Source organism: Sardina pilchardus, chromosome 3 (assembly GCF_963854185.1).
Source record: "Sardina pilchardus chromosome 3, fSarPil1.1, whole genome shotgun sequence".
NCBI classification, from domain to species: domain Eukaryota; kingdom Metazoa; phylum Chordata; class Actinopteri; order Clupeiformes; family Clupeidae; genus Sardina; species Sardina pilchardus.
In genome coordinates this window covers 38,399,570-38,411,684 of record NC_084996.1, presented here as the reverse complement: position 1 = coordinate 38,411,684, position 12,115 = coordinate 38,399,570, and the positions used below count along the sequence as shown (strand labels likewise).

The 12,115-nt window shown below is 48.7% G+C and overlaps 1 protein-coding gene across 1 annotated transcript in view; it reads left to right on the top strand.

The window, feature by feature from the left end:
- Positions 1-11,568, top strand: part of metrnla (meteorin like, glial cell differentiation regulator a) — an 11,865-nt gene extending 297 nt beyond the window's left edge. The window contains exons 1-4 of the mRNA XM_062533217.1: positions 1-94; positions 3,348-3,730; positions 10,065-10,124; positions 10,508-11,568. The exon at positions 1-94 is cut by the window's left edge and continues 297 nt beyond it. Of these exons, the coding sequence (XP_062389201.1) occupies positions 1-94; positions 3,348-3,730; positions 10,065-10,124; positions 10,508-10,821 (851 nt within the window). The 3' untranslated portion in view covers positions 10,822-11,568. The remainder of the gene's footprint in view (positions 95-3,347; positions 3,731-10,064; positions 10,125-10,507) is intronic.
- The last annotated feature ends 547 nt before the right edge of the window (positions 11,569-12,115 follow it).

Genomic DNA, 12,115 nt, shown 5'->3' with positions numbered 1-12,115 from the left:
TCTCACCGTTCTTGGCGTTTTTACTGTCTGTTCTGATTTTATGTCGGATAGCAGTCTCTCAATATTCCAGCGACCAGTGCAGTTGGAGAGGAAGGTAAGATACAGTGCACATTTGTTCAGACGACTGTTCTACGAACTGACAGATACACTGAGTAACTTTAACAGAGAGGTAGCCTACCCATTCACGGTTTGTCAGGCTGTAGACAGTCATAACTTTTTCAGAGTTGCCTACCTTTTGTGATGCATAGAAGTCAAGATCATTTGCAAATGAACATGCTTAAAAATCGCTCAGGTTCTTTTCTGCCTTTAGAAGAGAACGTAATATTGCTCCATGATTTATTGAAACTTCACTAACATTGCTGTGTCCGGTTGTCCTCCCGAGTGACTGAATGCATTCTTTCTGTCAAGTGTGTCGTCTCAGAAGCATTCAGTTCAAACAAATGTGCCAGTCTAGCCCTGAAGGAAATGAAGAGTAGGAAAAATACGTTGACCAAACACGTTGCATTTGTATGGCAATTGCATTTTTATTTTTATTTTTATTTTTTATTTTTATTTTTATTTGAAGCCTATAATGTGCAACATGCGTGGGTTGCGTGCACGTGACGAATGAGTAGCCTGGTTCTGCTAAAACTATTCATTTAATTTCGTACAGGTTGCTTGTGGACTAAGTAGGCTATTACATGCATGAACCCACTAAAACTCCCCCCAACAAATACATTCCTGTGAAATGTACTTACTTGAAATGTACCTTGTTATCACTTGTGGTAAGTTGACTTGCTCCTCGGCAAGGCAGACGGTAACAAGTCCATTTGAAAGAACCGCAAGGTAAAATAATTGACCTTGGCCAGTTTAACTCTCAGTGCAAGCTCGGCCTGTTGTGAAACTATTGGAAGTGCTTAGATTCTGCCAAAATGTAGAAGCGGTTCTCCGCAGAGTATCGAATTCACCCTCTTTTTATCATAAATCTGGGCTGGCACTGATTAGGGAGCGAACCAAGTAAACTTTGGCAAGAGATGAATTATCAGTCTTTTTTAGACGTAACATCTTTGCTCACTGCGATAACTGTTCCCTTAGATTCAAACTATTGAACTAGCCTACTTGTTTAATTAGTATGAGGCTCAAAGAAATGTCTGTCATTTTCTTATGATTTTAAGTTTATTATCTGCTCTTTTGCTCATATTGAAAACCCATGACAGTCAGACCCATCTCAATAATATCTAAAATAAGGCTGTGTATTGTAGCCTACACAGGACTTTGCCATCCTAATTGCTATTCAAATAAATTATTTCTAAAATACAGCTGTTGTACTTTTGACAAAGGTCACATATTATTTTTTCTAATCTAACCTGTTCTGAAATTGACAGTTTCAATAGAGGTATCAAAAATGGCCTACTGCTTAGAACAAGCTTGTGATGATGAGCTTTCACCCCAGGGCCATGGAGAGCATGACGTGCTGAAAGGCTGAACCGATGATCTGTTGTTAATTAGCAGCCAGGCCCCTCTGTTACTGCACTGCAAAAAAAAAAGATGCATTTAAAAAGAAACATAATTAGAGACGCGTTGGCAAGAGGCCTGTCGTGCGGCTCGGCTGCACATGTTCCGCCTCAGAAGGCCAGTGCAAGATTTAGGAGTCCGCCACGCCGCCATCTCCCGCCGCCTGGAGCCGTCTCCAGTTTGAAGTTGGGGCGTCCCTTCTGTGTAGCAGCCCTAACCGCCGGGGTTGTGGGTGGCAATGGGAGGCAGATGGCTGATCTTGGGCCTTGTTTCAACCCCACCGCCCCCTCTTCCCTCCCCCTGCCTATAATGGGGGGGGGGGGTGTAAAAAAATGAAATAAACGAAAGCCTTAGATGATGTGCAGTTGGGTAGAGGGCAAGCTGGGGGTCTTTTGTGCCCGGCCGTGGCCAGAGACAGAAGTGCTGCCCGGCCTGAGCTCTTCCACCCCCCCCCCCCCCCCTTTTTTTCCCCTCCTTCTCCCTTTCTTCCTCCTCTTGGTCTGAAAAGAGCTGTTGCGAGGTGCACTGCGTGACCTGCATTTGCACTTGCGTGCCGCCGGCTCCCGGCTACTGTTTCCGGCCCGCGCCAGAGCACAGCCGTGTCGGGCCCAGGCCGTGCCGCGCGTCCCTGGACTCACTGACTTCTGTTTCAAATAGCTTCTCCGAGGCTTTGTGCCAGGCCGTGCCTTGCCAAAGTGACGAAAGAAGAACACGGCACCAACAAAGACAGAGAGAGAGAGAGAGAGAGAGAGGGATTGGGACAGTGAAAGAGAAAGAAGGGCAGAGGCAGAGAGAGAGAGAGATAGAGAGAGAGTGGGACAGTAAAAGAGAAAGAAGGGCAGAGAGGGAAAAAGAGAGAAAAAGGGCAGAGAGGGAGAGTCTGTTGAGATGCATGGAGCTGGGCCTGCACGTGATGGGTCATGCAGGCGGTCTAGCGCGTGGGCCTCAACACCTTGCGTGAAACAATATTAACTGCATTCTTTCTTCTCCATTCTGCCCTCGGAGAAAGCCTTTTCCTTGGCATGAGGCTCAGCTTGGAGTCAGTTCAGGCGCAAACTGCTCTTAACAATTACGTTAAAGCTCAAAGCCTTCCTTTGAAGCAGAGCCTTTTCTCCCTAGGCCAAGTTAAGTGAAACTGACATTTTTTTTCCAGTCTCTGTATTTGGGAGAATTTCAGCATTTAAAATGCTCGAGTTCCACACAGATCTGATCCGCACTTGTAAGGAGAGAATGTCGTCAGTGGTCGGAAAAGGCCGTTAGAAGGCGGAGGGCAGGCGTTGAGATGTGTCAACCTGTGTTAAAAGTTGGATCCTGCCCATGGTCAAGGAGCACCTGTTTACTCTAGGACTGTGGTTCAGGATTTGATAGACCATAGCCTGCAGTATTCCACAGCCCATGTTAGTGCTGTGGACACAACCAACTTGCATCAAAAAGGGAATAGAGCTCGCTACATCTTGTCTTACATTTACGATTTAAGATTCGTATTAATTAGTTGGATGGTAACTGTAAAACACAAGTGAACCTGGTCTTGTTTGTTTTCCATTTAAAACGGAGTATAAAACTGAAACACCATGACTCATTTAAGTGTTGCCTGGAGTTCTTATTGTGTAAGATTAACTTTTGCCTGACTTTTTGTGGGCATCCATCGGGAGGGTTGGGGGGGATGGGAGTCGGTGGAAGAGTGCACTTTATTAATTCAGCCTGTCATTGTCAAGCGAGCGAACCATTGAAGGCCTCCTTTGTGCTTGAGGTTTGATTGACAGGTCCTAACCACTTCTCCCTTCTCTCTCCTCTTTCTCCCTTCCCCACCCCGGCCTCTCTCCTCCTCCTCCCCCCCCCCTTTCCCTCCGCAGTGGTCTGACCCATGAGGGCCATGCGCGGGACGTGGAGCAGGTGTACCTACGCTGCTCGCAGGGCTCGCTGGAGTGGATCTACCCGACGGGCGCCATCATTGTCAACCTGCGGCCCAACACCATGTCGCCGGCGGCGGCGCGCCTCTCCGTCTGCATCAAGCCCTCGGCCGAGTCCAGCGGCACCAACATCTACCTGGACAGGTCGGGCAAGCTGCGGCTGCTGCTGCGGGAGGAGGAGCAGGCGGGCGCGCGCGTGCACTGCTTCGGCATCCAGGAGGGCGCCGTGTTCATCGAGGCCGTGCTGCACCTGGACATCAGCCGGCGCACCACCGCCTTCCAGTACGAGCTGGTCGCCGACCTGCCTGGGACCAACTCGCTCACCGGTAGGTCTCCGCTGCAGATGCCAGTCACGGTGATGATTAGTCATCAGTGTGTGTGTGTGTCTGTCTCGGTCTGTCTGTCTGTTACTCTCTGTGTGTGTGTGTTTGTGTGTTTGTGTGTGTGTGTGTTGAGCTGCTAATGGTTGATGAGCGATAAGGATGCCTGGTGTTTGTGTGCTACGCCTCTTGGTTGGTGGTTTCAGTATCGCCCCATAGTTACTCAAAGTGAGAACGGCCCCAGTTGATTCATTTCCTTTTTTTTTTTTTTTTAAATGGTTCTTGTTTAAATTTTCAACAAATCTTGTTTAAAAACTGCCATACTGTGCAGTGAGCACATATGCGCTTTGTGTTTTCACAAAGACCTCACAAGCACTGACAGTTCTCCTGCTTTCTCTTAAAGCCGAGGCCCCTGAAGTTCCCACTCTCTCCAAGTTCGCTGTCCTTATTTTCACTCCAAACGGACCTGCTGTTTCTCTGAATGCGGTTTGTTTTGAGACCGAATCAGAAAGGTCAGGTCCCACCCCCGCCCCCCCCCCACCCCCCGACGGCGTGTAAGCTCCGCTCACGTCGAGGCGCCCCCGGAGAGCCTGGACACTGAGCACCCCCTCTCCCAGCGGCCAGCGCTGCACGGAGGCGCCCAGTCAAACACGTTGCCTCACTTGCAAAAACATCATTTTTCTGTTTGCATGCTGTGCACCTGCCAAAATCTCATGGCCTCAAGCCGTGCAGATACGTGCATGGTTGTTGTTGTTTTTTTTCTCTCTCTCTCTCTCTGCCTTTCGCTCTTTTTTTTCATTTCCCCAAAAACACGAAGCAACCCATGTTTCCACATCTGCTTTTTTCATTCCACCCTTTATTTACTGTTTTTTAAGAGCTCCCATATCCCTGTCTGGCCCATGGACGCTGGCTCACGCTGCAATCCCTGGCCTCCAAACAGCAGCCTGGCTGTGTGGTGCAAAGTGAAGAGCTGGGAAGGGTGAGGGCAGAGAGGGTTAAAGCAGAGCGAGAAGCGCAAACGTTCGGCCATTTCCGCGTTCTGTTTTCGCAAAGGAGAGGGGGGGCGAAATCCCCCTTTAAGCAGACTTAGAAAGTGATGTTACATTTGAACTGAACTGCTTGCCAATCTGACAGAGATCGATATCCCACTATGACATCTTTGTGACACGTCTCTTTAAGCAGACAGGCACTGTTTGAATTTTGCTTCCATAGAGATGCATTATGTTGCTCTATCTTGTCAGTAATGAGGGATCTTTGGTGAGGGTGAGGGCCACAGGGAGATCATGCTGGCTGTTTGGGACTGGTGTTGTGTGCCCCCCCGGTGGCTGTGTGGTGGTTTGTAGACCTGTAGCTGTAATCCAGTGGGCTCTGGTCACGCCTGTCCTTGGCACGCCTCCTCAGCTCTGCGTCACCTTTGCTGGCAGGCCTACAGACAGAGACATGATGGCTAGGATCAGTGAGATGACCTCTCTCTCTCTCGCTCTCTCTGTATCACTCTCCCGCTTTCTCTCTTGCTCTCTCTCTCTCTCTCTCTCTGTATCACTCTCCTGCTTTCTCTCTTGCTCTCTCTCTCTCTCTCTCGCTCTCTCTCTCTGTATCACTCTCCCGCTTTCTCTCTTGCTCTCTCTCTCTCTCTCTGTATCACTCTCCTGCTTTCTCTCTTGCTCTCTCTCTCTCTCTCTCTCTCCCTCTCTCTCGCTCCATCTTCTCTGCCTTGGACCCACTTTGCTGGGATAGACTTGCCCTCCCATCACCAAGGAATGTGTCAAAGGCCAGATGTGGAAAGGATATACTATCCTCCTCTCTTTCTATCCCTCTACTCTCCCTCCTTTCTTTCTACCCCTTCACTCCCTCCTTTCTCTCTACCCTTCCACTCTCCGTCCTTTCTTTCTACCCCTTCATTCTCCCTCCTTTCTTTCTACCCTTCCACTCTTCCTCTGCTCTTTCTACCCCTCCACTCTCCCTCGCTCATTCTACCCTTCCACTCTCCCTCCTTTCTTTCTACCTCTCCACTCTTCCTCTGCTCTCCTGTGCTCCGCTAACATTGCCCCCACATTCCCCCTCCGCTCTGTCTTGGTCTCTTTCTTCTTCTCACTCTCTCTCATCCCGTCCCCTTCTTTCTTCTCTCATCTTTCGTTCTCTCTCCCCCCTTTCCTTTGCTCTCTCGTTCTCTCCTCCCTCTCTGATGCCATGCCATAGCCATTATGTTTTGAGTTTTGACTCCATTAGAGGGGAATGCATCTGGGCCCAGATGTTGGGATGGGACGGGACGGCTCCCTGCCCCTCCGCCCCACCTCTCTCCCCTCCGCACCTCTGAAGTGGTCAGGGCCGCGGCCTGCGCTGCGTTAATGTGGGGCCGGCGCAGGCTGCTGAATCAGATGCCAGCCCATTCCTGTGGTCCCCCCCCCCCCTCCATTCCCCCCTCCATTCCCCAACCCCACTCCCTCTTTTCATGTCCCACTGACATGTGAGCCGGGCGCAGCTATGAACCAAAAAGGACGAAAGAGAAAAAAGGAAGACCAAAAAAAGCAAAAACATCTTACGAGTCTTTCATAGCCTGGGTTTGATGTTCTTACTCCGGAGGGCAATGTCTGCCCGGGCCGTCCGAAGGAGGCAGGGTTTCCGCCGCTTTGAGGCGTTTGGAGATGGGCGCCTCGTCTGGCCATGGAATGGCGACTCGTTTCGGCCGTTGCCGAGCGCCACAGACGGGTGACCTTTGACCCCGGTGGTGTTGCGCTGGTTGTGCATGTGGCAACAGTAACTGACCTAAGCCCTGCTCTCATCACCCCCCACATACATATATACACACACACACACACACTCACCACAGCACTCACACACCCCATCACAGCTCTTGGGAAATTAAACGATGGTTGGCCCAAACCAAGTTTGTGTTAGGGGTTGCGCCATGTTTGTTTTGCAGTTATTATTTTTGCTCTTTTGCAATCTTGACAATTTTCTCATGAAAAGCCTTCTGTGGATGAGCGTTCCCGAGCCCAGCAGGACCAAGGGGCAGTGAAGAACAAACGTTGTGGCTACTCAGAAAAGAAAAGAGGGGGAAAAAAACTCTTCATCTTGCAGAAAGCCTTTGACCAACTGCTTTTAATAAAAAATGACGCGTCATCGCCATTTTGGTCGGTCATTCGGGTTGATTTTTGTTTCTCTAGCTGGGGCAAGGGCACTGACCACCTGAACCAACACAGGAGAAGATGGGGGGGGGGTTAAAGAACGGGGTAGAGGGGGTGGATCAGCCCATTTGTCAGGGATTACTGCCTTCTCTTCTTCTCAGTCTTCTGCTGATTCTGCAACACCCCCACCTGACACCCCCACACTACCCCGACCCACAGGGCCGGCCCTAGCCCATTGGCTGCCCTAGGCGATACTGAGATTTTGCGCCCCCCCCCCCCCCCCCCCCGTATTTAATTCCCAAATTTTATTGGGGGTTCGGGGGTGTCTCCCCCGAGAAAACTTTGTAAATATTGTTATGTAAATGCATAAATTCTGCGCACTTTCAGTCAGAGATTAGGGCCAGCACTATGCCTAAAACGCATGTATGTCTCCAAAATATTCCTCACCTGTTAACCAGACATGCATGAAAACAATTAAAACTCACAGCCATAGGCTATTTAGAATGATTGTAACCGTCAGATAGGCCTCTGCTATTGAAGATTTGGAATAATTAATTTGGAATGTAATATGCTAAATAATTCTGATGTTTTCTAATCTTATTTGATTTGATGTCTTATAATTTGGTATAACTTTACTTAGTGTGATTACATTGTAGGCCCAACGTGACATGTTGTTTAATTAGGTGCATGTCACTTTAAGACTTTTTAGTTTTTGGTTTAGAACGTGATTGAATGATACACGGCATGAGATGTTTGGATTTCCACGGTTTTTCTGGCGGTGTTGGTCATATCAATTGTATGAGTAGCCTATGAACTGTGCTGTTTGTTACAATAAACATTCAAGAGCATTAAATGGAAGACAATACTTTTTATAAGAACACGCGTCAGCCATAGGACTGTTTATTGGAACCGGACCTACAATGACTTTCTCTTCAGCATTGTAGTATAGCTAACCGTTAAAACGAGGCAGATATGACATTGCAACAATGTTTACAATGTAACGTTGCAAAGATTATGCAGACTGTTACGATTGACTGACAACACGCTCACACACACATCAGCCTGTCGAAATCATACGCCGGACGCGCATGATGCGTCTTTCTACATGGGTTTAGTTATCGGGCTATAATGAGACCACACTTTTGTAACAATTGAAGACGCTAGCTCCGCTTTGCAGGCTACTTTGTAATGACTTTCTGTTTCCAGCATTTCTTATTTTGTTAATCAATGTTGTTAAAAAAAAGAAAGAAAGATGCTTTAGGGCGCCCCTCAACCAATTTGGCGCCCTAGGCGGTCACCTAGTTGGCCTGTAGGAAGAACCGGCCCTGCCGACCCAACACCCCCACCCCACTGCTCCCCATTCCTCCACACCTGCCCCACGGGGCAGTTTTGCAGCTGAGCAAAACCGCATCAGCGCTAATAAACCCCTGTCTGTGAGCCACCTGAGTCAACTCATCACAGGGCGGACATGAAGGGGCTCATTTAGAGTGCCCAACACCACCACCCCCCAACACACACACACACACACACACACATACACACACACACACACACACACACACACACACACACCCCTCACTAAAACTGCTAGATCAAGGGAGAATTGGGGTTGGGGGAATTATAAATAGTCTATGCTGGGCTGTTTAGTTTTCCTACCACCACTAACCTCTACACACACACACGCACACACACACACACCAAAAAGCATGGGGGTGGTAGCCAGAGGTTAGTTTTGCTGTGCAAAATGTTTGCTGCCGAGATCTGGGCAGGCCTGCATGATTGTGAGCTCAAGTAGTGAGAAGCAGTAAGTGGTGGTGGACTTCCTCTAAACAAAGCTTCTGCACTCTGATGTGATGTAATGGTGTGACTTTGTGTCCTTTATATATAAAAAACCCACCGTGAGAAACATTCAGGTAGTTCTTTCTCTTTTCACACTGTCTCTCTCTCTCTCCCTCTCCATCTCTCTCTCTCTCTCTCTCTCTCTCTCTCTCTCTCATTGGTCAGATAATGGGCCCTCGGTCCAGGCCTGCTCTCTCTCTCTCTCCTCTCTCTCTCTCTCTCATTGGTCAGATAGCGGGCCCTCGGTCCAGGGCTGCTCTCTCTCACTCTCTCTCTCTCTCTCTCTCTCTCTCTCTCTCTCATTGGTCAGATAGCGGGCCCTCGGCCCAGGGCTGCATGATCAGAGAGTGGCTCGTGCTACTGGTCCCTCTGGGACTGTGTGCAGTGTGCTAGTCACACCGCCGGGGTCTTGTGTTCCCCCCTCAGCTGGTTCTCATTTGTGTGTGTGTGTGTGTGTGTGTGTGTGTGTGTGTGTGTCTGAGTGTGAATGAATGACTGTGTGTTTGTATGTGTATGTGTTTAAACTCTTAAGACTGTTTGTGTGTGTACGTGAGTGTGATTTATTCGATGTTTGTGTGTGTGTGTGTGTGTGTATTCACTTGTGTGTAAAAGTTTTATTTTGTGTGTGTGTCATACTCTGTTTTGTTTATGTGTGTGTGTGTGTGTGTGTATGTGAGGAGTTTCTGCTCTGAAAGGTGTCCCCTGGGGCTGGCCAGTGGCCCTCAGCGTGTGTGTGTGTGTGTGTGTGTGTGTTTAACGAGCGGCTGTGTGCTGCAGGCAGCCACCGCCGGGTCTCTGTGTTTAGCTGGAGGCCAGTGGGCCGTGACGGCCGGGTCTGCCTCTGCCGCGTAAATAAATAACCACACGCCAGAGAAATTAATTACCACCGCTCGGGTTGCTCTGTGTGTGTGTGTGTGTGTGTGTGTGTGTGTGTGTGTGTGTGTGTGTGTGTGTGTGTGTGTGTGTGTGTGTGTGTGTGTGTGTGTGTGTGTGTGTGTGTGTGTGTGTGTGTGTGTGTGTGTGTGTGTGTGTGTGTGTGTGTGTGTGTGTGTGTGTGTATATATGTGTAATTTATGATTACTGTATATGAGATTTTGTGTGTCTGTGTGTGTGTTGAGAGACACACGTGGCTGTCTTCTGTGTGCATTTTAAGAGGTAGTGAATGTTTGAAAGCGTCACAAGCTCACATTGACTTCCATTGTTTATTTTCTAATGAGAGGAGTTAGCTGCCTCCGATATGCTGGGGGAAGTGTGTGTGTGTGTGTGTGTGTGTGTGTATGTGTGTGGGGGGGGCTTGCTGCTGATGACTTTAGCAGTGTGTTTTCCAGCAGTGAAATCACCCGACTAATTGCCCCCCTGCTCTCTCTCCACAGCCCCCTGCCAGCCCTGCAGTGACGCCGACGTACTCCTGGCCGTCTGCACCAGCGACTTCGGTAAGGCCTAGACACAGTGCGCGCACACACACACACACACACACACACACCTGGTGGTTTATTGGTTAGGCTAAGTCACCAGGTTATGGGAGAAACTCATCTGTTGATCAGCTTAGCTCTTCTCTTCTCTATATCTTCATCTGTCTCTTCCTCTCTTCATTTTCTCTTCTCCTCCCTCTCTTCTCTCTTCTTCTCTTCCCCTCTCTCATCTTATCTCCTCCCTTTCAGTTCAAGGTTGCATCATCGCTGACTCACGCTGCGTTGCCATAGTTACTGTGCAATAACACAATACAAACAGTGATAACAAAATGACAGTAATGGACACAATTCAAACATTGAAATTAAACCATCTCTCTCTCTCTCTCTCTCTCTCTCTCCCTCAGTGGCCCAGGGCAGCATCGTGAGTGTGGAGCAGGGGGAGGAACAGTCCTCCGTCACCGTGTCTCTGAGCCGGCTGCACCGGCAGAAGACGCGGGTGTTTGTGTCGGGCGGCGGGCGGGCCAAGCGCTGGACGGGCCGCGTGAAGATGCCCAAGCAGTGCGGCGTGAGGCCCGGCGAGGGCGAGTTCCTCTTCACGGGCACAGTGCGCTTCGGCGAGGCGTGGCTCGGCTGCGCGCCGCGCTACAAAGACTTCCTGGCGGCGTACCGGGAGGCGCAGAGACTGGGGACCAACCCGTGCCACGTGGACACGGACTGAGACCGCACGGCACACCCATCGCGACCCATCGCGACCCCCGTGACCCCCAGACCCCTACTCGCACGTCTCAGGCCCCAGAGCTCAAAGCGGGGGACTTCTCCTGGAAGACTTGGGTTGGTGGGGGGGGGGGAGACCCACTCCCCCCCTCTACAGACAGCCCAAAGGGCCTCTCCAGAGTCTCTCCAGAGCACCGAGGACGGTGTGGAGCGCTGAGGAGAGAAAGACTCAAGTGCCCCAGTAGTCTCCTCAGCTGCTGGCTCCAGGCTAAGAAACGGCAGAGGCTACGGCTTTTAAATGTGACGAGATGTCGGACTTCTTGTAAAGCCATCCGCTGTGGAAATGTCGTTTTCTTTTTTTTAAAAAACAAAACAAAACAAAACAAAACAAAAAGAAAAAGTGGAAACAGTCATTTTCTCATTGATAGCATTTCCACTGCTAAATGTGAGAAGAGAATGTAGCAGACTCTGTAAAAAGTGTAAAAAAAAGAAGTAAAAATGTGAAAGAGCATTGTGAAATGGAGAGTTCCAAATGCTTTGTAAAAAGCTTCTATGTACAGTTTATTGGTTGTTGTTTTTTTTGCTGTTTGTTTCTTATGACAGAAATGTATGGAGTTGTTTTTTTTTTTTTTTACTTTTTTTAAGAAAGGAAAAAGTTGTGAAGTGCAATTTCAGTCTGTATTATTCCTCAGGCTGTTAAATTGTAACGGTTACCTTCCAGAGATTAAAAAACCACAAAAACGTTTTTGAACTCTGTGTGCCTGTTGTCTTTATCACTCTATATATCATCACAAGCATATCGACACGAGCATGCATCTGCATGAAGTGTAAAAATATATCTTTTTGCAATTTCCTTTCAAACCACGCATTTCCTGACTATTTTAGAGAAGTGCTTGATAAGTGATGGTGCTTTTCAGCCGAACTGACAAGGCTCTATGGAAAAAGATTGACTGATAGGTTATTTTTTCTTCTTCTCAGAAGCTTGGTAGTACTGATGAACCTCCAACATTAGTCACAGGCCCAGTGATTGGCAGGAGAAGGTTAGGAAAGACTAAGCAGCTGGTTTCAATGTTCTCCTGTTGAAGTTTGCCTTCCTCTGAATGTTCACTCGGACATTTGTTTCTCTAGGCTGTCACTGCAAATTAGATGAAATTGCTCTCAAAACAGAGGCATTTCCATCCGTTCTGAGAGAACCAGGCATAAGCCATTTGGCTTCTAATAATAACACTATCACTTTGAAATATCATTATCCATACACCATGTCAGACTCATCTTGATTGGATTGTAGGCCAAGATAA